The sequence below is a fragment of the Caretta caretta genome, chromosome 4, assembly GCF_965140235.1.
Source record: "Caretta caretta isolate rCarCar2 chromosome 4, rCarCar1.hap1, whole genome shotgun sequence".
Lineage (NCBI taxonomy): Eukaryota > Metazoa > Chordata > Testudines > Cheloniidae > Caretta > Caretta caretta.
This window is the reverse complement of record NC_134209.1, coordinates 135,042,234-135,068,112: the sequence shown is the minus strand read 5'-3', so window position 1 is coordinate 135,068,112 and position 25,879 is coordinate 135,042,234. Positions and strand designations below refer to the sequence as shown.

Below are 25,879 nucleotides of genomic sequence, written 5' to 3'. Positions count from 1 at the left end.
ATTTGGTGCCAAATCAACCTCACGTTTTCCACTTTCTTGAGACCATTAATGAGATTCCATGCTGCAGAATAATGACTATATAGGTATATATCAGTGGATTTTTAGACAGATGTTCTAGATAACTGGCTATATATGCGCATGTATACACAAGAATCTATATACATACAGCCATGTAAATGTATGCAAGCATGTATATACAGAGAGATAGATTTTAGATAGTCACTATTTCTAGAACAATCTGCGCATGTTTTTCCTACATAGATTTTACTGAAACAAAGAGGAATTGGTAGTCTTTTAAGGAGCAGGTAGTTTTCAAGAAGAATTCTAGATTACCTAAATGCCAGACATTTTATGCTGCGAACTCTGCAACGTGTCAACCTGAACCTCAGTCAGAGCCCTTGCTAAACAAAGTCAATCATACTCCCCTCCTCTCCAAGGAGACAGGCCCACCTCTGACAGATTTGCGTAGTATCTGTATACCCCAGCAGGGCTTGGATAGTTAAAAGAAGAGGAAATGAAATGCATGCTGTAGTAATGAGCAATAAAACGCAAGGCAAAGGAGGTGTTTCTCCTCCCCACTCCTGGAGATCACATGGTGACCCCTGCCAGCCAATACAAAGGACGCTAGGACCCTGAGGGACCCCCTGATTCCGAATTGCACCGGCTCTGCTGCATTATAAATACTTCTCCAAAATGCACTGGCCCTCCTTTCTCGCTTTCCACGCAGCTCCGTTTGTTTCGCACTCATAAAAGCTGCTCCTCTCAGTTACTGCTTGGCGTGTTTTGTTTCTTATTTAAAGCCGGGCTCCTTTTTGTTTCTCGGCCAGTTTGCATGCATTGTTCGTCTCCCAAAATGGTTTGTGAGACTAAGATTGTGGCGGAAGATCATGAATCAATTTCAGGATCCAAAAAAGATGCGATCATTGTGTCTTCCTCCCAGATGTGGCCCTCCTTATCTGGCTCACCTTCCTCCTCCGCAGCTTCTCTGAGTGGTGTGGAAGAGGATTTCAAGAAAGACAACGTTTATATACGAGAATTTCATCCTTCCGAGCAAGAGGTGGTGCGCCGTATATTTTATGAAGGAATCATGGAAAGGATTCCTAACACCGCATTTAGAGGGTTAAAACACCACCCCCTCATTCAGTTGCTCTATGGGATACTCGCTAGTAAGTATATTCACTTTTTTTTAGGGGGCACACTTGTTCAGCAATTGTAATAAAAAGGAAGAATGGTAATAAGATCTGTGTTGAAGGATGGAGAACCCATCCCTGCATCGATCCTATTAATATTTGGTGCAGAATTGCTGTCTCAGAGCTGCTGGTGCTGGAGGGAAAGAACAGCCGCAGCCTCAGCATCTTATCCTGTCATGGTGCAAAAGTCAGGCCAGTTAAAAAGTCGCAATATTGCAAACAGCGGATCTCTACCTCGGGCGACTGCGAGGAGCAGGAACGAAGCACTGGACCGTGAGCCCCGCTTTGGAGATCACTGCAGAGCGGAGTGTGCAACACCGATCGATGCACTCAGCCTGCACTCCGCATGCGGGCAGCAGCCAGCCTGCGAGCAACGTGTGGGTGGGGGTTCCCTGCTTGCACATGGGGTACGCGTGGCTACTGGCTAGGGGTGGGGAGCGTCCTCCGGGGAGATAAGTTGGGGGCGGATGTTCTCTGCAGGTCTGAGGGGCTGCGTGTCCAAGGGGCTTCCCTCTAGAGGGAGCGGGGCGCGCGGCCGGCTCCGGTGGCTCTGGGTGTCTAGGAGAGGTATCCCCGGACAGGGTGTCGGGGGCAGGGACTTGCGAGCTCTGCTTCTGCCTGTGTGCGCGCGCGCAAGGGGAGGCGGGGGGTCCCTGCAGCTCGTTGGGGAAGGGGGTGCAGGGGTGTGTATTGTGTGCGTCTCCCTGCACTGGCGGGCGGAGGAGAAGTGTGGGGCGGGGCGGGGCGGCGGGTGCTCCTCTCTGCAAGCCTGCGGGGGTTTGCTGCCCGGGGCCGGTGCGCCCGGCGCAGCCTGGCCGGAGCGGGGCTGGGAGCTGCTGCCGCCTGTGCGGGAGGCGGAGGCGGCGGCGGCGAGTCCCTGCGCGGCGCAGACAGACTCGCCTTTCCAGTTATTCCAGGCCGGGATGCTGCGCTCCGCTGGGGCGGGGGGAGGTGAAGCGATGAATGGGAGCGGCGCCGCCGCCGCCGCCGCTCTCCGCCCGCAGCTTTCCCCGCTCTCTCGGCACCTGGGCGGGGCAGCGGCTGCAGCCGGGTTCCAGCGTTACCTAGAGACCGCCGGGCTCGGGCGCGAGACGCCGCCGCTGCGGGACGCTGGACCCGGGAGGTCTCGCGCCACCTCCTGGCTGCAGAGGCGGCGGCTGGGGTCGCCCTGCGGCATGCAGCCGCGCGGGGCCCTGACCTCAGCGGGGTCGAGGGGCGAGACGTTGTTTGTAACCAGCGCGTATTGCAGAGAGCTGCCGGTTTAGTATTAATTCAAAGCCGCGTGCCTTATGAGTTTATTAAACATTGCATCTTCGGGGTTGATGCAAGTTACAAAGCTCCGTAAAACGTAGACTAAGGCGGGATCCCTGCCTTGGCCAGCTGGCAGCCGAGAGGAAACTAGATTGTTCCGATATTTACTTGCTCCTTGATAGGGTTTAATAGCTGAAAAAAAATTACCTCTGCAAGATAATGCCAGTTGCCGTCAATGCAAAAGCCCCCCCAAAGAAAACACCATGTGGACCCTTTTTCTCTCTCATGCCCTTGCCCTTTGCATGCGGCAAGACGGCTGGTTCCTTCACCTTTTGGGCCAGGGAGAGAGAAGGGAATGATAAAGAATGTCAGGTAACTTTGTAATTATTGGTAAGATACTAAATGCACCTGAGAACAATGAAGTCTATGCCCGCCTCTCTCTGTGTGCCTATGTGATTGATCTAAAAACATCCTTGCTTAAGATTCACAGCTTTCAAAGTGGTAAGTGATGATGGGGCCAGCAGCCATCTCAGTGCTGTCTGCTGTTTTATTTTCGGTAGGCCTGCATTACGTTGCTTCCTGATACTGAAGCAGGCTAGTGTAAGGTTTTGGGATGACTGGCCCTTAGGGACCTTCTGGAAAACCTGTATAACTTCCAGTGACCAAAATAATTAATTAATAAGCACACAGCTACTGGGTGGTGTGCTCAAAATATCTTCCTTAGTCACAGTTGTGCTTTGTCCCCTGTAGTGCTGTAGAAATGGAAAGTCACATGTGGACATCTTGGTTTTAGTGCTTTGATTTCTCTGCAGGGACTGGTGATGCAGTCAAATCTTGTCTGAGCAGCAATCGCAGACATATCTTAATAGAGACACCATCTGTCTTTGATATTTGTGTGACGCAATGATATTTGCAGGATTTTTCAACTGTGGCAAGTTGGATGGGAGCTTTTACAGAAACACACTGCAAAATCCTTCATCAAATGTGATATAATTATTATAGTTGAATTTTTTAAAGTAACTTGTGAATTGGGAGTCTTAAATAAAACTTTTTACAGGCTGTTTTTAAATGAAAAATGTGCTATTAATCTAAAATACGTTATTGTGAAAATGTAAATTGATTAGCTTTTGTTTATATTGTACAAATGTATGTTATGTCTGATTTTTTTTTAAATGGGTTTCTATTCCGAAATCAACACTAAATTCTCTTTTCTGACAGGTATCGTTTATTTCTCTTCCTTATCTCCATAGTAATATGCTTTGTTGTGACCAAGTCCTTGCTGCTGACCTGCTGTTTGCCCATCTTTCTGATGGGTATGAGGTACTACTTCAGTAGAAAAGTTATCCTCAGCTATCTCGAGTGCGCGCTGCATACGGACATGTCTGATATTGAGAATTATTACATGAAACCACCAGGTGAGTATTAATTCCATGGAGGGAACATTCACCAAATCCTGCTCATGGAAAAATGGCCTTTTAATAGCTTTTCTCATGTCAACAGCACTGAGAAATCTTACAAATGGCCAGAATGCAACCTGCTGGCTGCACAAAATATGAGGAACCACCCTAATCTTTAATACGGATATACAGCCCAGGGAGCCTACAGGTTCCAGAATGCAGTGCTCGCTCAATTTCAGCATTCTGGCATAGTAGCTGGGATCATGGGGAAGCACTGCATGCTGGACCTATAGTTTCCTTGGGATGCACTTTTGTGTTAAAGGTAGTTGCGCCAGTCTGTTCTATTTAATGAGAATTATATCCATTGGACTCTATAAGTTGCCCATGCATCCTCCAGCTGACAGCATCCAGCACAGGGTGGGACAGGGAGATGGAAGGAATTTTAGCAAAACTGCTTAGAAGAACCCACTTGCATACCACCACTTCAGATTTGGGAGCCACACATTTTAGTTAGTCTGTATATTTTCATGTATCATTCAAGAAGAACTTCCCATAAACAAGTGTTTTGGAAGAGGTATGAAGCAGGTAGGTAAAGAGGTACTGTCTATCTGCACATGTGATGTATGCATCTATATATTCATAATGTGTGTGTACTGTGTTTTATACAATTCTTATTTTTTGTTACGTAAATATGTTGTTAGGGTCTCCTAAATGCTCACAAATAGAAGGTGAATTGTCACAGGAATCTGTCAAAGAAACAGAGGAAAGGGAAAACCTTGTTTTTAAATTATATATATTTTTTGTTTTAATTTATGATAGACACCAATATATGGGGATATTTGAGTTCCCTTTGATACCTAATATGGGTGATTAATATTTGAGGCTACAAATATATTTCATTAGTGACTGGTTAGGAGTGCAAAGCTAATGGCCAGTAACTTTCTGAAGCCAGATTATTATTGCTACTGTAGACTTTTTTTTTTTAATGTGTTTTCATTTTCCCCCGGCAACATTTCTGTTCTGCAAGTGTAAGATCCTCCTACTGGCCATTTCTAGAGGATTAACATATTATAATACAACAACCAAGTACATTTTTTCTCTTCATTTCCAACATTCAGTATTCTTTAAAAAAATTGTTCATTCTGTAATAAAAATATTAATACGCCTTTGAACAATTTCTTTCGGATCTTGTTTCTCATCTAAATACATTAACTGGTTCTCATAAATATTATGTCTGATTCTACAGTGTCTAATTTAAATTGGGAAGATCAGTGTTTTATAGCAATTGACTGATTTGGGGTGATGTATAGTGTGCATGTAATTAAAATGTCAAACTTCATTAAAGGAGGTGCTACCTTAAAAATAAGGGTTAAAACTGAAAAATGTTTAACCTCTGCAGTGGTTATTAATGAAAGAAAGTGTGGGCTCTTGTGAGGCTTTTTTGACAAGTGATCTGGAATTCTTGACAAAGGGTATAATCTGAATTTGAAAAGTGTTTTTAGACATGCATCTTTCAGTAACGCTTGTGAGTTGTATGGCTAGTGCTCAAGTTATGAATCTCAATGAATATATTTACAGCATTAGTATGTATAGAAAATTAAGTTAGAAGATGTACTCAGATGAAGAATGAGAAACTTCAGTAGTTATTTGCTTTACGTTACTGCAGAGAACAAGTAATCAGTGCAATCACATTCTCGCTATGAATGAGATGCATCTGATTTTTACAGTGTTAAACTCTGCCTTTATTTACTGACATCATGGGTCATTCAATTTTGGAATAAACTCATGGACTTTCCTCTTGGTTTAATCTGTCAGAATTTAAACACGAGTAGGCAGGGTTCAAATGTGCCTTAAATGGCAGGTTTATGCCAGATTTATAGTATCAGTACTGCTTATTAAAGGGTTACTCATGTCAGAAGTGTTGAACAACTTGGCACAATTCATAGCCTCTGCTGAGGAGAGCTTGAGGGCCAGAACGGGACTGAAACTGCAGGTCAGGGTTGAGGCTTAGTGGTGAAGCTACTAGGTGCAAGCTTTATTATATGTGTGGGGAAGCTTCCAATGCACCTACCTATTCAATGTGGAACCCTGTGTAATGCTAGCTGGCCTCCGTTTTCATGAGCATCAAATTCACCCTTCCCTCCTATTCCCAAAACATATACAGCTTTCAGTTTCACATTCCCTCCCTTTGATTTAAGATATCAAGACAAACTGTCACTTTTCCAGCACTGCCTTGAATGTGGTAGGCTTTTGAGATTGTAAAGTTTGCTTACATCCTGGAGGTGGCTTGGAGTGTGGATGAGTAAGTCAGTTGTATGCTAAGCCAATTATATTCTATCAGTTTGCACAACATGCAGATGTGATGATATACAAATTCCAACCACAAGTATTTTATTCCTCATAATCTGCTGTTAGGACACAAGCCACAAATTATTACAGTGCTCTCAAATGAAAAGTGCTGGCTCCCTGTTACAACTTGTACAGTACTGACAGCAACTACATAGATAATTTGCGAACACCTTTTCTGAAACCAAGGTGTGAGTGAACTCCCATAAGTTTCACAAGCTCACCAGAGTCTTCTGTGTTCTCCATTATTTTGCTTAAAACTGGATTTAAATCCCTTTATTTTTCCATGAAAATATTCCTGTATCATCGCCAGACTTGCAAACCTTTCTCTGCAGGTATGGAGGGGAATACATGCTGTCCTCAGGACTGAGTGAAAAAACACAAAAAAATGGAATCCTAATATTTGAGTGGAACGTAAACATCAAGACAGATAAACGTTAAGGCTGGGATTTTCAAATACTTGGTTCCCAACTCCCATTAAATTCAATTAGTTGGATGCCTAACTCCCTTTGGCTCCTTGGATAATCCCTATGTAAGTGCTTGCTATTTTTGAATTTGAATGTGGAGGATATGGGAACAGTGTTGTTTCATACAGTGGTACATCAGAAAAAGGACAGATGGCCAGTCTTGAAACTGCTAGAACCATAATGTCTGATCATGCTGCCATTGAAGAAGTTTTGCTATTAACTTTGATGGGATCAGGATTATTTATTTGTAGTGCACTAGCAACTGGAGGCCCTAATGAGGAGCAGAGCTCGGTTGTACAGTGAGACGTACAGACGTGTGGTATGTATGGCAGTTGTAGGCCAGATATAGCAATAGCCCACAGTGAACAAATATGACAAAACACTGTTTAAAAATGACCCAAAAGAACTGATCTATAGGGACTCAGTAGGCAGTATATGGGGTCACTTTTACAGACATTAACCAGAAAGGACACAGCTTCCAATGTGTTTTGAAATCCCAGCCAGAGTAATTACTAATGGAAGCTTTGAAGTGAATTGCCTCTGTTGCTATTTCATGACCTTCGGTATAGATGCATTACTTACTCATCAGGCTTGAAGACCCAATGTTCAGCAATTCTTTGCATTATTGGTGTGTTGTTATTTTTTCTTTCTACATGTTTTGTAGAATAGCTGTTTCTTTCTGATCCACTGGTCCCAAATGTATTTTAGTTATTGCTGGTTTTTAAGTTTTCTCTAGTGCTCAGATACTTAGAGATGGGCTCTGTATATACAGATAAATACATAATGCTGACTGGAGTTTTGCAGAATTAGATTTGACAAAACTCAGTTTTTCAGTTTTCTCTCTTACTTGCCCCATTATTTAGGGACCGATCCAGCAAAGCACTTATGCACACACTTAACTGTAAGCACACAAGTAATCCAATTGACTGCAACTGACTTTAATAGGATACTCATATGTTTAGTACTCTCCTGGATTGGGGATTTAGTGCATAAGAGCAGATTATTAAAACACCCTGATGCTGTAAGTAATCTTGTCTTTCTAATTTTAAAAATGTGAAAAGACTAACATTTCATGTTTGAAATGATAGCATTGACACATTCTTCCCAGATACTAAGAAAGAGTAGTGGGGAAAACATTACAGATGACGGGGCATCATTGTTAATTGTGAGTGACTTGAATTTTAGTGTAAAGAAATTAATCTTTATTGCCTGTCAGGGAAATGGATGAGCTGAATTTTTGGAAGTGACTAGCCTTACATTTAATGATAGATTCACTTATCTGTCTTTAGAAAATTTCTGAGGCTAATGTTGTCGTGTGTGGGCTCTAAGATGTAATTAAGTTTTTAAATCAGTAGTTGCAACAGTGAGAAGTTAATTTGAAATTGAACCCTGCCTCTAGTAGTTCTTAACATAAATAAGATGTGCACAGCTGGATTTTTGTGTACAGTACTTTTGTGGTATGACAGTTTTATTGCCTAATCAATTTCACAGTGTCTTCTTAAGTTTTAACTGTAACATTCTTTCACAGTTTTGATGTTTTGTTTTCTTCAAAAATTGGGATCTAGACTGGAAAACCAATGGAAAATTAAGTAGTTGCCACTAAAAAGGATGATCACTTTTAAGCCAAGTAAATCTAGCCTTTTTATCATTTGAATTCTGGTTAAATGTGTTAAAATCTGACAATAGCCTGGGTATTTAGGATTTTTCTGTATTCTGAGTGGCTGCAACTTAATATATGGTGTCTTATTAACTGATTCGGACTGGTGTAAAAGGCTGTGAACACACTCCTATTGCAAAAACAAAAGGAGGACTTGTGGCACCTGAGAGACTAACAAATTTATTTGAGCATAAGCTTTCGTGAGCTACAGCTCACTTCATCGGATGCATTCAGTGGAAAATACAGTGGAAAATAAACTTCAAAAACAGACTCCAACGAGAGACTGCTGAATTGGAATTAATTTGTAAACTGGATACAATTAACTTAGGCTTGAATAAAGACTGGGAGTGGATGGATCATTACACAAAGTAAAACTATTTCTCCATGTTTATTCCCCCCACCCCCCACTGTTCCTCAGACATTCTTGTCAATTGCTGGAAATGGCCCACCTTGATTATCACTACAAAAGGTGTCGGTGTCCTCCTCGTCGTCCCCCCCCTCCTTACAGCGTGTATGGTAACACCCATTGTTTTATGTTCTCTATGTATATAAATCTCCCCACTGTATTTTCCACTGAATGCATCCGATGAAGTGAGCTGTAGCTTACGAAAGCTTGTGCTCAAATAAATTTGTTAGTCTCTAAGGTGCCAAAAGTACTCCTTTTCTTTTAGCGAATACAGACTAACACAGCTGCTACTCTGACTCCTATTGCAGTTTAGTTTAAATTGACCAGGAACAGGTTTAATCTAAAGTGAAGTAAGCTACTCTTAGATTGAAATGACAGGAGTTTATACTGGTTTATCTCAACCATTTTAACTGAATTTATTTAACAAAACTGGTGCAGGCTTTCAGAGTGACCAGCTCAGTCAGTGGGCTAGATTGTGATCTTGTCTTACGTGTCCAGGCAGGAGAGTAAGAGGACATAAGACCCCACCCTCCTGAATCCAGGTCTGGTGCTGAGCACAGCCCCTGCATTCCCTGTCCCCTTCACCCTTTTCCCTCCCAAGGAAATGGGCAGAGCATGTACCGCTGCCCTCGATGCACCAGTGGGTAGAGTTAGGCTGGCACAAGGGGGAAGGTAAGTTGCACCCTGTATGCAAGAAAAAGGAGCAAGGGAGAAGTGGTGACTCCAGTACAGTTTCTTCGAGGGCTCTTCCTTGAGTGGCACAGCTACACAGGGCAGAGCCCCAGAGAGGTAGGCCCCTGTCCTACTTCAGTGAATTTGATAGAAGTTTTGCCAGTATTGTGACTTTATTCTAGTCTAGCTGAGATCAGAAATTTGTCCAGTGAGTTTATTTGTCCGTTAACTAAGGAGTGGGTCAGTTACACAGAGGAGTATTGGTAACTTATTTTATCTCGGAATTTTCTTTTTGGTGGCCTCTTGTCTAGCTAGAGATCAGAGAATTCTGTGCTTTATGCTGTAGTTCTTGGGCCTGCTTCCTCTCATCCTACAATGGGTTTATGCCACTGGAACACCATTTACCTCCTTACCAGTTTAGAGAGTTCAGAACCTGGCCCCTTGATATTAAATGAAGGGCCCCATCCTGAAAACATTTGCACGTGTAAGTAGCCCTGTTGCATACAGTAGAGTTATGCTGGGTATGTCTACACAGCAAAGAAAAACCCACAACTGGCCTGTGCCAGCTGACTTGGGTTGTGGGGCGGTTTTAATGCTGTATAGACTTATGGGTGTGGGCTGGAGCCTGGGCTTTGGGATCCTCCCACCCCACCGGGTCCTAGAGGACCCTAGAGGGTCTTTTCTGTTGAGAAGTCAGATCCTTAAAACTATTTTGAAACCCTCACACAATTGCTTTATTAAAGAGGATGAAGGTAGGAACACTTGGAGTTAAAATTGCCTGATATTTTCCATTATAAGGCTGTGTTTTCAGTTGCTTATAACTTTGCCCAGTTTAAACTGTTTGGGCTGAAATTTTCCATGCTGTGTGGGTGTCTGCCTCAGGTTGACAGGATTTATGTATTGTATTTTTCTTTGAAAAAAAATTAACAAAAATGGGTCAGCTGAGAAAAAAATGTTTTTGCCCACCTTAACAAATTGGTTGTAAGGATTTCCTCCGAGATTGTTGTATAACTTCATTGGTGTGTTAGATACAGAAACTCTCATGGCTACCACCGTTAAAGTGTTATTTCCTTTTAATTGCCCACCTGAGCTTGAAAAAATAAAGTCCTCAAAGTAAAGGTTGAAATACTGCAAAATTTGATGTCATCTGTTCGTTTTACCTAACTAGGGTGTTGGGTTTCTTCAAGAGCCTGATTGCATATGTGCAAATGGGATAGAAGTGCATTATCAAGCTCTATCCCTCAGCTTTGTCTGTCTGTTCCATTTTTGCTAACAGGAAGGGTATTAATGTGCAGAATTCTGCTCTTGAATATGTATATCCATAAACTAAAAGCAGATCTCACTTGAGATGTACCATCTTTGATAGTTTCCTGTATTAACATTAGATTCCTCATGGTACATTTTGCAATATGCAATAACAAATTATTTTTGTGTTACTAGAAAACCTGGATTAAAATATATATATAGCCCATAATTGTACATATATATATATATATATTATGCAAGAATATATTAAATTAATAATGGGATTGGTGGGTTGTGATTTTTGAATCCAATAACAAGCCATGTGTATCAGTATTATAAGGTTTTTAATAGGCCCCCCATATATAAAAGTGCCATTAATTAAACTGTCATGCTGGAAGTTGCAAGTGGAGTAAAGTAGACATCAGCAGTTACGCAGAGGTTATTATTTTTTCAAGACTTTCAAACAGAAGCAACGCAAGGACATTTTAAAAGTAAAATTACAGTAGCATCATTCATTTCTGTTTGCTCTACATCTTAGAGTAGCTTTTAAAAACACTTTGATTTCTCATAATTTTTTCTGACTGCATTCTACTAGCCAGCTTCTCTTGTGTGTATTAATGTACATCCTAAGGGGCCGTGTGGAAATATAATACCCAGTTTGAAAGTGAAGCATTGGCATCAATGGCTGCAACCAGTGGCTGGCTCTTTTTTCCCAGTTGCATGTTTATGTCCTCTTCTCCCTCCTCTCATCCCCTTGCCTAGGAATAATTGCCAAAATGGGTGCCTAAAGTTAGGTTCCTAGCCTAAGATTTTCAAAGAGGGTCTTAAAATGAGGCGCCATGCTTGGGTACCTAAATAAGTGGCAAAATTTTCAGAAGTGCTGACATCCATTGAGACACAACTTTGGATTTAGGAGTCTGACTTTTAGCGCCTGTTTTTGAAAATCTGCACCCTTAAGAGCCAGATAGGCAAAATCAATGAGTGTTAGGCATCTCAGTGCTTTTGAAAGTCCCAGTGGGTGCTTATCTGCTTCTTTAGGCGACTTAATACCTTTGAAAATCTGGCCCTACATCCTTATTTGGTACTTAAATAAGAGTTCTGATTTTCAAAAGTGCCAAACGCTATTTGTTCCCATTGACCTCAGTGAGAGGTAATGAGTGGGTACTCAGCGCCATTTACATATAAGATGCCTAAATAAAGATTTAGGAACCTAAGTTTAGACACTTATTTTTTTAAAATCTTGGCTGTACTGTTACCCTGGTTGTACTGTCCATGGCTGTCTCTAACACAAGATTTCTTTTTGTATTGCAGTATTACTGAAGATATTTTTTAAAAAATCATAACAAAGCTGTGTACTGCTACATCATCAGATGTAACCCCAGACTGCTGCAGGGGAGAGCAACATAGCCGAACATTTTGTCAATACCTGGTTCTGTAGTAGTTAGGAGAGCCCTGTAAAGCCTTTTGTTGTGCTTTTTTTTTTTTTTTTTTTTTTTTAAAGACCTAAGGAATAAAGTGGAAAGTTCACCAGTGGTTCATAGCATAGTTTTAGTTTTTTCTTGCAAGAAGCAAGGAATTACTCAGGAATCTTGTTCTGACAAGTGCTTCGTGAGATCATTCTTTAATCTTCTGATCTAAAACCAGCAAACAATGTGTCTCCCCCCCATTTCCCCCCCCCCCCGCATCTGTTATTCCTATTCGGTGCCAATCATGATACAACTTTTGCTAATGGCAAAATAAAATCACTAAAAAGCCTGAGTTATGCTTTATATGAATAATTTAACACTTATGCAACAGTTAATAATGCTCTAATAAACGATACAGACATGAGTGGTTACAAGCGTGTGATTCTTCGGCTTAGGGCGTATCTATACGACAGGCACTGCAGTGTTACAGCTGCTGCTCTGCCACTGTGGCTCTGTAGTGTAGACTCCTCCTATGCTGGCAGAAGGGGTTTTTGTGTCCGTGTAGGTAATCTGCATTGACCATTGACATAGCTGCGTCTCCACTGGGGGAAGGTTGGTTTAACTGTGGTGCTCTGAGGTGTGGATGTTTTACTCCCCGGAGCAACATAGCTAGTTTGATCTAAATTTTAAGTGTAGACCAGGGCTATAAGGGTATGTCTAAACAGCAAAAGCTGTGTGCAGGCTAGCCTACTTGAAGTCCCTTGCATCCAGCTCGTGTGGGTACCAGGAGCACAACATGGGTTTCTGAACGTGCCAGCAAGCGGCATACCTGTCCAGGAGCTGTGCCAGGCATGTACTGCCGATGCTGAAGACTGCACTGCCCTGTCTTCACTGCTGCTGTTACCTGCACTAGCTGGATTCAAGTTAGCTTGGGCAGGCTAGTCCATGCATAGCCTTTGCTGTGTGGACATACTCTGTTAGATGATTATAAGACATGTTTATAAGCAGCCTGTTGACCTGTTGGACTCTCACAATAAGTTGATTAGCCATTTATTAAAACATTGCTAATCATTTAATCTTTTTATAAGCAATTTTTCAATGTATCATCAATATAAAATGTGACCAACATCTCTTTTAAGAATGGAAAGTGTAGAAATACCTGGCAGGAAATGACAATTCTGCCTTTTTACGGGTGTGAGAGCTCCTACAATTTAACAGCAAGTTAGGGTTTGATATTTTTTTAAGCCTAATTCGGCAAGTAGAAAAATATGAATTTTTAAAAAATGGATCTCAGAAAAGATTCATTTAGCTTTGTGTATTTTAAAAAATCAACTGAACAGGACCTTACTATTGGAAAATATGGATTTAAAACACTATAAAAGTTCCTGAAATATAAAGCAAACAACCATCAGGCAGGTTTTTTTCTTTTTTTCTTTTCTGTTAAAGTGACTGTGGCTTGTGTGAGGTACCTAACTTATATCAGTGGAAACAGAGTTTTCTCTCTCTCTCTCTCTCTCTCTCTCTCTCTCTCTCAGAGAGACAAAGAGAGAGAACCAGAATCACAAGTTGCAAGTATGGAAGCTTCTCTGGCTCTGTCCCATCAATCTACTTTTGAATCTGACTTGGAAGCCACCTCCAGAGGTGTGAGTACTTACCTTTCTGCATATGCAGTTGTAGGTCTCACTGCTAGTTGTCCTGGTGGTGGTTTTGTGATGGAACAGCTGTCCACTAGAAAATGACCACCACCACGCATCTCATACAATAGAGATCTGAACAGCTATTATGTAATAACTTGGTAGTAGTGTTGAATTATTGGTGACTCGTTACTAAGTCTTTGGATTATCTTCTACCTGTCCTTCTTTTTCTTCCCTCCCCATCCCCCAGTGCTTTCAGTGTATGATCAGCAAGTTATGTCCTACTAGTCAGCTAACATAGACTACACTACAACTGTGTCATACTGTAGGCCACTTGCATCTCTAATTTCTATAATTCCGTTAGGCCATTTTGTCCATCTCCATGTCATATTCTCCAGTGAATTTGGACTTGTTTTGAAATTTTTGTAACTGTGGAGGTTTCCCACATTTTGTTAGGGTGACTGTTCCAGAGCCCAGGAAGTTTCTCCCTGCTTTCCCTTCCCCCCACCTCTCCCACCAAAGGTCTTCCTTTCCTTGGAGTTTACAATGCTCAGATACTTGAGGATACTTATTATAGTGCCTCTTCATTTATGTGGAAAATGAGAACATCCAGCGTTATAATAAATATTTTAAAAAAAACCACCCCAACAATAGACAATCAAGAGGTCTAGAAGGGATATAAATCTTCATGATGCAGAGCATAAAGCAGCCTCTAACACATGGAGGTTAGGAGGACACTTTTCTTGGAGACAGTTTAACTGCAAACAGCCACAGTTTCTTGCCCCTTCCTCTAAAGTGTCTGGTGCTGGTTACTGTCAGATAGAGAACACTGAACAAGATGGACCACTAGTCCAATAGAGCATGGCAGTTCCTATGAGAAGGATCAGTGCAACCAGAACTATAAGAAGTGGTTCTATAGGACATGTAAGATAACCACTGAAATCAAGACTGCATAAGTGACATGTCTCATGGGATGGTTGTTGGTTTTATGAGGTTAACAGGTACTTACCATGCCAAACCTTGCTTAGCTTATGAAATGTAGAAAAATCACAGTCCATTGCAGTAGAGCTGTGGGCTAGTGGATATTTTGTTCTTTTCAATGTTTCCCCCAGAGAACAAGGTAACAGCATCAGAAACACTGCATAACACTACGAGTGGAGCCCTGGAGAAGCCCCTGACTATCTAGTCTTCCAAAAGAAAATAATGTCAATAATAAAATAGTTCTGTGCAGCTTTTGATACCAGCGAGACAAAAAACAAAAGTAGAGCACCTGCCATTTTCCGGCACTAATCCGTCCAAGCACTAGCCAGGCTTAAACGGGCTTAGCTAAAGAGGAAGCCATTGCGGCACTATCTGAGTTTATAAAGCCAGTGCTATAACGCTTTTATAAGATGCTGTAAGGCTGAAAACCAGGGAATGTTCGTGATGTAAGAAAAGGGCAATTTAACAGTCGTCAGGTGGAATTAAAAAGCCCAAACTGTTTAAAAGATGTATTCTTTAAAGTGTCATTTCAAACTTCTCCTGCTTCTGAAGCCAACTAGATTTACTTAATGGGTCTGGAAGAAAAATCTGGTTTTGGTTCAGAACCTGCAGGTGTTCTGAGGGTCACGTCAAGCTGTGTCTTTCAGCATCTCAAAGGCCCTGGTTTTCATTCAGGAAAAAGGCTCTGAAAATGTTTATCCAAAAACTTCACTTCTGGGCTGAGATTGAAGTAGGAGAAAGTTCAGATTAAAGGCCTAATTCAGCAAAGTGCTTAAATCCAGTTGTTGTCCGTGAGAATCAAGCTCGTGCTTCGTGCTCCTCTGAATAGAGATGGGATTACTTGTTTACTTTAGGGTAGGGCATTGCTGAATCGGGGCCAACATTTTGTGGAGGTTTTCTTCTTTTGTTCTTTTCATGTTTTTGTGGCCATGTCTATACTATAAAGTTAAATCGACTTCATGGAAGTTGACATCAAGCCTCCGATTTAAGCCAGTCAATCTTGCATGTCCACACTAGGCTCATTGTGTCGGTGGAGTGCATCCGCACTAGCAGGGCTTTCATTGACGCACGGAGCACTCCACTGTGGGTAGCTATCTCACAGTGCACGTAGCCAGGTGGAATTTTGGGTTGGCCTTGCAATGACTTATGGGACCAAAACATTGGTGGTGATGGGAACATTGCGTTAGCTTCCCATGATGCACTTACCTCCCTTCCTCCCTGAAATCAACAGCAAACAAGCCAAGCCTTTTTTGTGTCTTTTTTTGTAAGCTAGGGTTACCCACGCGGACACCATAGCACAATAAGCATGGACCCTGCTCAGCTGTACACTGTTGTTGTGAGCATTACAAATACCTCACTCCTTATCCTGCAGTATTTACACAGCTGATGTAGGAGCTGCCACACGGAACAATGTGTTGCCATGCAAGGAGTCCTGCTGGAAGACCTAGAGCAGAGCAATTCGCAGTGGCTGGCAACAGTCACACCTCACCTTGACACGGTTGAGCGTCATTTCTGGGCCCGGGAAACAAGCACTGACTGGTGGGAACGCATCGTTATGCAGCTATGGGATGACGAGCAGTGGCCGCAGTACTTTTGAATGTGTAAGGCCACTTTCACGGAACTGTGTGAAGAGCTTTCCCCAGCGCTGAAGTGCAGCAATACTAAAGTGAGAGCTGCTCTGACAGTGGAGAAGCGAGTGGTGATAGCTCTGTGGACGCTTGCAACGCCAGACTGCTACTGGTCAGTGGGGCATCAATCTGGAGTGGGTAAATCTACTGTGGGATCTGTTGTGATCCAAGTTTGCAGGGCCATCAACAGAGTTCTGCTAAGAAGGGTAGTGACTCTGGGCAACATGGAGGACATAGTGGATGGTTTTGCCGCGATGGGGTTCCCTAACTGCGGTGGGGCGATAGATGGAACGCCTAGTCCTATCTTGACACCAGACCACCTTATCAGAGTACATAAACCGAAAGGGGTACTTCTCAATGGTGTTGCAAGCGGTGCGGGATCACAGGGGCCATTTCACTGACATCAAAAGGGGATGGTCTGGAAAGGTGCATGATGCACGCATCTTTAGGAACATAGGTCTGTTCAGAAAGCTGCAAGTAGGGACTTTCTTTCCAGACTGCACAATAACCATTGGTGATGCTGAGATTGTCTGGCAGCCAATTTTGAGCTGCCAGACACCAGGGCAAAAAGAAAAGCACATCGAGGGGCTCTGTCTCCGTGAGGCTTTGAAAACCAGTTTCAGCAATGGTCCAGAGTAATCTGTGATGTTCCTTACCAATCTGTCCCCTCCAGTGCATTTTATCCCCTGTAAACTCCAAATAGTTTGTTTTTTACAAAAGCGGCACTGGTCTGGGCAGAGGGAAGGGAGAAAAACAGGAAGCCGCCACCCCCCATTCCTTCCCCCCCCCCTTTGCTTGCAATATACGGTGATCCCTTCCAACCACAACCATGGCAGCTTTGGGAAAAAGTAGTTGTGTGACCCAGATTTCACCAAACGGGGCAGATTATTTGTTGAATTGTTTGTGGTTTAAGGGATATAAATAAAACATTCAAAACTTCCCGTTTCCCCTAGGTGACCCTATGCAATGTAACTCTCCTCAGGGTAACAGAGGCGGCAAGGGACCAGATGCTGCAAGCCTCTGGGTGCAGATCTGGTCCTGATGCTGCAATGCTGTGTGCTGCAATGATGCCAGCAGAGTTAATACTGGAGTGGCGCGGGAAAGTGTCCTACCGTGGTGGACGAAATAAGGCAGCCCTCCTCAGAAACCTTCTGCAATGGATTGCAGAGTACCTCCATCAACGCTTCCTAGAGATCTCCATGGAGGATTCCTGGGCCGTCCCCGTGCACATAAACAGTCTTTTTCGGAGAGCGCCCTCTGCGTAGCTGGAGAGGCCTCCACTACACATACTTTTTTATTCACATTAAACATAAAAAAAGAACAGCATGTAACCCCTAGAGTTTGATTGGAAATGTGTACTCACCAGGGGTGCCTTCCCCGGCCTCTTGCTCCGCCACCAACTGATCCTCTGAAGGGATGGGCTCCAGGGTTAAAAACAGTTTTTGGTGATCGGGGAGAATGGATCCTCCGCTTGCCTGCCTCACATTCTCCTCCTCCTCCTCTTCTTCCTTGTCAACAGTGTCCTCCTCGTTGTTGCTCGAGATCACGCGGGGCTCCTGGAAGGTATCCACGGAGCGTTTTGGGGTAGTGGTGGGATCGCCGCCGAGAATTGCATGCTACTCCTCGTAAAAGCAGCATTTCTGTGGGGCAGAACCAAAATGACTGTTCGCCTCCCTTGTCTTCTGGTACACTTGCAGGGGCTTTAACAGGGAAGCAACTGCTTCCTGTGTACCTGGCTGACGTGCAGTGGAGTTGAAACCGCTCTCCAGAGCGGTCGCAGCGGAGCACTGTGGGACACCTTCTGGAGGATAATTCATTCGAATTACACAACGCGGTGTCTACACTATCTCCATGGATGTTGAATCAAGCGCTACTCCTCTCATGGAGGTAGAGTACAGAAGTCGACTTTACAGGCCACTTAGGTCAGCGGAAGGGACTCGGTAGTGTAGACACATATATTATTAGGTCAACTTAACACTGCTTAGGTTGACATAAGTTTGTAGTGTAGACCAGGCCTGTAAGTGACAGATGGGGGATTTATATAGAAATCTTGTTTCAGCATTACCATACAGCATTTTACTGCAATGCTGGAATAAACATATCTTCATGGGACTGCTTTGGATTCTTATCAGTGCCCCTGCAATGTGTTTATTCTCTCCTTCAGGAGAGCCCAGGTCCTGGCACACAAGAAGAGACAGTTGGTCCAACTAATTCAGTATCCTATCTTTGACAGTGACTGAGAGTGAATGTTCATTCTACCATGCCTAAGCATGAGACACCATAATGTCTAAGCCTAATGTTTTAGAGGAAGGCAAAAATCCGTCATAGTGCATGGGACTGCGGAAGTCTTCCTGATCCTAAATGCTGTTAAATTTATGCTCTGATTCATTAAGATCGTTATTTCTCATAAACCTAGCTAGTGTAACAACTGATGCTAATCTCATTCGTGAGTCTGGTCCTCTTTCAATGCTTACTCAGCTGCCAGCCTCAAATATCCCAGGGAAGGGCATTCCACGGATTGAGTATACTCCGCATAGAAAAGTGTTTCCTTTCAGCAGCCCTGCTGCTTCTAATTGCATTCTGTGTTCCCCTCACTCACATAATTAGGTATAGTGGAGAGGCGTGGATACACCTGGGTATTTGCTATCCCACATTGACTTGTTTTACATACTCTCTCAAGTCCTCACATATCTTGGTTGATCTTTAATCTGAAGCTACTGCTAATGAAATCCTGTCAACATGTAACTTGATTATAAATGCTATATTAACATTACAAAGTTGTGAATAATTGGACTAGATTTATAGGACAAACTTTTGGCCATAATGGTGTGGTCTGAGCATATAACAAAAGCATAAAACAATGATTGATCTCACTTTTGATTAGGGATTTCCATGTGTAATTTTTATTAGGGCTGTCAAGCAATTAAAAAAACTAACCACATGATTAATCGCGCTGTTAAACAATAATAGAATACCATTTAAATATTTTGGATGTTTTCTACATTTTCAAATATATTGATTTCAATTACAACAGAGAACACAAAAGAGTACAGTGCTCACTTTATATTTATTTTTTATTACAAATATTTGTGCTGTAAAAAACAAGAGATAGTATTTTTCAATTTACCTCATACAAGTACTGTAATGCAACCTCTCTATCAGGAAAATTGAACTTACAAATGTAGAATTATGTACAAAAAAACCTGCATTCAAAAATAAAGCAATGTAAAACTTTAGAGACTATAAATCCACTCAGTCCTACTTCTTGTTCAGCCAGTCACTCAGACAAACAAGTTTGTTTATATTTGCAGTAGATAATGCTGCCCGCTTCTTGTTTACAGTGTCACCTGAAAGTGAGAACAGGGTTTCAAATGGCACTGTTGTAGCCACCGTCACAAGATATTTATGTGCAAGATGCGCTAAAGATTCATATGTCCCTTCATGCTTCAGCCACCATTCCAAAAGACATGTGTCCATGCTGATGATGGGTTCTGCTCAATAACTGTCCAAAGCAGTGCACACCGATGCATGTTCACTTTCATCCTCTGAGTCAGATGCCACCAACAAAAGGTTGATTTTTCTTTTTTTGGTGGTTCAGGTACTGCAGTTTCCATACTGGAGTGATGCTTTTTAAAAACTTCTGAAAGCATGCTCCACACCTCGTTCCTCTCAGATTTTGGAAGGCACTTCAGATTTGATTGAGTTCTTAGATCTAAATCTTAGATTGAGTTCTGTAGCTATCTTTAGAAATTTCACATTGGTACCTTCTTTGCATTTTGTCAAATCTGCATTGAAGTGTTCTTCAAACAAACAATGTGTGTTGGGTCATCATCTGAGACTGCTATAACATGAAATATATGGCAAAATGTTGGTAAAACAGGCATACTATTCTCCTCCAAGGAGTTCAGTCAAAATTTAATTAACACGCTTTTTTAAATGAACATCATCAGCATGGAAGCATGTCCTCTGGAATGGTGTATACGAAGCATGAAGGGGCATACGAATGTTTAGCATATCTGGCATGTAAATACCTTGCAATGCCGGTTACAAAAGTGCCATGCGAATGCCTGTTCTCACTTTCAGGTGACATTGTAAATAAGAAGCCGGCAGTATTATCTCTCGTAAATGTAAACAAACTTGTTTATCTGAGCGATTGGCTGAAGAAATAGGACTGGGTGGACCTTGTAGGCTCTAAAGTTTTACATTGTTTTGTTTTTGAGTGCAGTTATGTAACAAAAAAAATCTACATTTGTAAGTTGCACTTTCACGATAAAGAGATTGCACTACAGTACTTGTATGAGTTCAGTTGAAAAATACTATTTCTTTATCATTTTTACAGTGCAAATATTTGTCATAAAAATAATGTGAGCACTGTATACTTTGTATTCTGTGTTGTAATTGAAATCAATATATTTGAAAATGTAGAAAAACATCCAAAAATATCTAATACATTTCAATTGGTATTCTGTTGTTTAACAGTATGAGTAAAACTGATTAATCAATTAATTTTTTGAGTTAACCACGAGTTATGGAGCAGGTCCTCAAAGAATCAATCCTGAAGCACTTACATGAGAGGAAAGTGATCAGGAACAGTCAGCATGGATTCACCAAGGGAAGGTCATGCCTGACTAATCTAATCGCCTTCTATGATGAGATTACTGGTTCTGTGGATGAAGGGAAAGCAGTGGATGTATTGTTTCTTGACTTTAGCAAAGCTTTTGACACGGTCTCCCACAGTATTCTTGTCAGCAAGTTAAAGAAATACGGGCTGGATGAATGCACTATAAGGTGGGTAGAAAGTTGGCTAGATTGTCGGGCTCAACGGGTAGTGATCAATGGCTCCATGTCTAGTTGGCAGCCGGTGTCAAGTGGAGTGCCCCAGGGGTCGGTCCTGGGGCCGCTTTTGTTCAATATCTTCATAAATGATCTGGAGGATGGTGTGGATTGCATTCTCTGCAAATTTGCAGATGATACTAAACTGGGAGGAGTGGTAGATACGCTGGAGGGCAGGGATAGGATACAGAGGGACCTAGACAAATTGGAGGATTGGGCCAAAAGAAATCTGATGAGATTTAATAAGGATAAGTGCAGGGTCCCGCACTTAGGACGGAAGAACCCAATGCACAGCTACAGACTAAGGACTGAATGGCTAGACAACAGTTCTGCGGAAAAGGACCTAGGGGTGACAGTGGACGAGAAGCTGGATATGAGTCAGCAGTGTGCCCTTGTTGCCAAGAAGGCCAATGGCATTTTGGGATGTATAAGTAGGAGCATAGCGAGGAGATCGAGGGACGTGATCGTCCCCCTCTATTCGACATTGGTGAGGCCTCATTTGGAGTACTGTGTCCAGTTTTGGGCCCCACACTACAAGAAGGATGTGGATAAATTGGAGAGAGTCCAGCGAAGGGCAACAAAAATGATTAGGGGTCTGGAACACATGACTTAGGAGGAGAGGCTGAGGGAACTGGGATTGTTTAGTCTGCAGAAGAGAAGAATGAGGGGGGATTTGATAGCTGCTTTCAACTACCTGAGAGGTAGTTCCAGAGAGGATGGTTCTAGACTATTCTCAGTGGTAGAAGAGGACAGGACAAGGAGTAATGGTCTCAAGTTGCAGTGGGGGAGGTTTAGGTTGGATATTAGGAAAAACTTTTTCACTAGGAGGGTGGTGAAACACTGGAATGCATTGCCTAGGGAGGTGGTGGAATCTCCTTCCTTAGGAGTTTTTAAGGTCAGGCTTGACAAAGCCCTGGCTGGGATGATTTAATTGGGGATTGGTCCTGCTTTTGAGCAGGGGGTTGGACTAGATGACCTCCTGAGGTCCCTTCCAACCCTGATATTCTATGATTCTATGATTCTATGAACTGCGATTAATCGACAACCCAGATTTTTATTTAATGTTAGTGCGTCATACAGAGCAGATCTGTAGCCTGTGCCTAGCCTGAGAGATGTTCATGTATTTATGGATGCAGAATTCTCTTCTGAATGACATCACGCTTAAAATAAATGAGCTAGTGTCATCCGTGGTGTAAGAGGGGTCAGTGGAGTTACAGCAGGGATGAATTCGGCCTGATCTGCCCAAAGAAGGGTGGCACATCATTCTCAAAAACAGCCAGCAGTAATATGCACGTAGGCCTGATTCACTTTTTGTGTTACTCCAGATTTACACTAGTGTAACTCCATTGGTTTCATGGGAGTTAGATTGGAGTATTGCAGGGATAAATTGGGCCCATGCTTTCCAGAGAAACTGCTCAATGGGTTCTTTACTTTTTGTGGTGCTATTTCAGATAGGCGGAGATAGAAGTACTTGGGAGTGCAGGAGGCTTTGTGTTCACGAGTCACATAATTCACAAACAACAGAACAAGGTGAAGCTTTGAGTGATTTGCTGCATTGTTAAATCATACCACTGTTGTAATGCTCCTATCAGCAAGTTGTTGAATAAATGGGCTAAATTCAGCCCTGGCATAAGCAGATGCAACTCCACCAAAATAATCTTACACCATGGATGGAATTGGCTGTATGTGGTAGGTATGAATATAACAATCCCCCAGGGACTCACTGTTTACAACGGATCCAGAAAAGCAGGCAGACTGCAGTCAAGAGGGTGTTAGATTACAGCATGGAGTGAGAGAGATCAAAGAAGTTGGGAGATAACCAAGGAAGGATGCTACAATTAATGAATTGAATTCATAGGGTGTTTTCAGCTTCAATGAAAGAGACCTTGGGTTTATTCTCCATAAGAAACCAGTGTTACTATTTCCTGCAATGTTACTGAGCTTATTAATGGACATTAGTGGCCTGATTTTCAGAAGTGCTGAGCACTCCCAGGTACCATTGAAGTCAACAGGAACTGCAAGTGCTCAGCAACTTGAAAAGTCAGGCCAGAAGAAAGAATTGTATTGACATACTCAGGGCTTGTTGGTGGCATTGCCTTATGTTATCCATTTTATTTTATTTGTATTCATCATCATGATAACTGAGCGCCATATACTGTTACTAAGAATTGCAGCCTTATCTTGGTAGGTTGTTCCACCAGGAAGCACCTCTAATGTACAAGGCTGTGTATGTGGCTGATTGCTTCATTGTCAGCTCCGTTGTTCTGGAAGAGTACGTGTGCGCTGGTGGGTTGAGAATGGAGAGTCACTGTTGTGGGCTGTGTTTAAGTATTTGAAGACCTTAAAGTCCATGGCCTTGAAATGGCACAGGAAGCAAACTGGGAGCCATTGGAAGGTGCAGTGGATTGTCTTGCTCAGGAGGTGGGCAAAATTGCATAAACTGGTGTTTCTGCACGGCTTCTACCTCCCAGTTGCAGAGGTGACTAGCATAGCACATTCTGGCTAGCTCCTCCCCACAAAGGGGAAGGGCGTATTTTCCTTGCAAGCTGTAGACAGAATACTGCAGTTCTCATCACTCTTCCTACCTGGGGGACCAGGATTAGTAAAGAGCCTGATTAGCCTCAAGACTATGTAGTACTTCTGTGAACAGAAGGTGGGTCCTTCAAAGGAGGGAGGGGCTGTTGTCTTGGTTAGCTCATCGAAGTGCTTTCCCCTTTCTGACAGCATCATTTCAGTCTTTCCTGGACTTACTTTGAGCCATCTACTCTTTATCCAGGTGTTCTTGTGTTAATGTGTTTGTGTCTGCAGATGAGGCAATGTGGAGCTGGGTGTCATCAGTAAGTAGTAGCCAATGAAGCCTGTAGTCCTGTCTGTGTCTCCAAAGGGGGTTCATATCGATATTGAAGCAGAGTGGGGACAGTACTGATCTGTGCAATAAACACACAGATGAGGGCCCTCAAGGATGTGAAGCAGTTGTCTTGGGGCTGTATCTGAGAGGAATGCAACAAAGTATCTCAGTGCTGCACTGTACAAATCCAGCTAGAATTCTCCTTTCTACAGTGTATTGTGGCAGACTCCATATTTTGATATGCGATGCTGCACATATTGGTATAACTCCATGGTATGAAATGTGTGATCTGAGTGTTGGGTGTGGTTGATTTTTAACTGTCAGCCTATTTAATACTTGCTTGTATTTCATGGAGGGTGTATGTATGTGTCCACACACACAGGTTGCAGTTCTGAGCTACAGTGCCAGAAATAGGGGGGAAAATCCTTGCCCAAGACTGGTTCTAGGAAACCAGCTGTGTATTTTTATTTTGTAGTTTGTACTGAATCTGTGGCTTGAGCCTTTTCTTTGCTCACTGTTATCATAAGAACAGCCCTCTTGGGTGAGACCAAATTCTGTCTTCCGACAGTGGCCAATGCCAGATGCTTCAGAGGGAATGAACAGAACAGGGCAATTATCTAGTGATCTATTCCCTGTCATCCCCTCCCAGCTACTGGCAGTTAGAGGCATTTGAGTAACACATCCTTCAAGGTGGTTTTTAAAGCTGCTATAACTCCACATCACTGATGGTTGTTCACTCCAATGGATTATTAATAGAGAATAGAGGCTGGGGGCAGTCTTATGTTTTGTATTAGCTGAAAGATGTCATCCTGTTTTAATTTGGTTTAACTGCAGGAAGAAATGCAAGCTGGCATACAATGCAGCATGAGCTTTTCATTTTTAGATTAAAGAAAATGCAACAGTAGGTTCTCCCTCTGCAGTGAAGCAGCCAAAAAACTTCAGAACACTCAAGAAAGTAAAGCTGATAAACTAATAAAGATAAATGTTGATGTCAAAGATTTTTCAGGGCCCTGGTGTTTGCTGTATACCATTAAAGTGTCATTTATTTATTAACTAGCACCTGTTACTGTAGTAACTAGGATCTTGATCTGAAACCAGTTCAAGTCAATGGGTGTTTTTCCAGTTACCACATTGGGAGGGGGAAAAAATAATCATGTCCAGGTCATTCAAACACTTTACAGGTAAATACATGATTCTTTCGGTTAGTGGTACTTGTTTGCACATATTTGTTTGGAGGGCTGATCAGTGAGTGCAATAAAATGTATGAGTCTTCTCAAAGTTGAGAGAATTTACACCCAGTAAAAATGAGACCATTTAATTAACAAAAAAATATAGAGGGGCCCCTCCCTGCATTCACTGAAGTTAATAGCAGAACTCTTACTGATGCTGGTGGGAACAGGAGTAAGGCCCATAATGAACAACAGCAAAAATGTTAAAGTTCTAACTTATTTTAATACGCAAAATATTTAGTTTGTTTCTAACTGGCTGGAATTAGTGATTGGTTATTCTGTCCTAAAGCATCATTTATGGCTCATATTAGATGTGTGTAATCTAGACCGTACCGCTAAAGTATCTTGGACTGCGTCCTGCTCATTGGGCAAGTCCCATTGGTGTCCACCAGAGCTGGTCAGGAATTTTTCAATTGAACGTTTTTTTTGCAGAAACGTATTAGTGTTGATGAAACTTTTTTGTCAAGAGGGTTTCTCAGATCCAGGATAGGTTTTTAGGTGGGAGAGAGAGGGTAGCCTAGTTGTTAAGGTATTCATCAGTGATGTGGAAGACCCAGGTTCAAGTCCTACTGAGCTTTCAAGTCCCACTGGGCTATCAAGTCATTTTCTCTCTGAGTCTCATGTTAGAGCTGTTCCACTTCATATAAATAAATATTCATTGGGGTAGAGTGAGACTGACCATATAGTTA

At 42.4% G+C, this 25,879-nt stretch overlaps 1 protein-coding gene and 1 long non-coding RNA gene across 3 annotated transcripts in view; both read left to right on the top strand.

Moving 5' to 3' along the window:
• Positions 1-580: 580 nt before the first annotated feature.
• Positions 581-25,879, top strand: part of NAT8L (N-acetyltransferase 8 like) — a 61,479-nt gene continuing 36,180 nt past the window's right edge. The window contains exons 1-2 of one of the 2 annotated variants that reach the window (XM_048849095.2): positions 581-1,166; positions 3,692-3,856. In XM_048849095.2, coding sequence (XP_048705052.1) covers positions 833-1,166; positions 3,692-3,856 — 499 coding nt within the window. In that variant the 5' untranslated portion in view covers positions 581-832. Of the gene's footprint in view, positions 1,167-1,964; positions 2,814-3,659; positions 3,857-25,879 lie in introns of those variants that run through there. The other variant, XM_048849096.2, reaches the window with a different exon arrangement.
• LOC142071951 (uncharacterized) lies at positions 3,869-12,461 on the top strand. The gene is made up of 2 exons (XR_012668219.1): positions 3,869-8,278; positions 11,943-12,461. It is a non-coding gene; the product is annotated as an uncharacterized LOC142071951 (long non-coding RNA).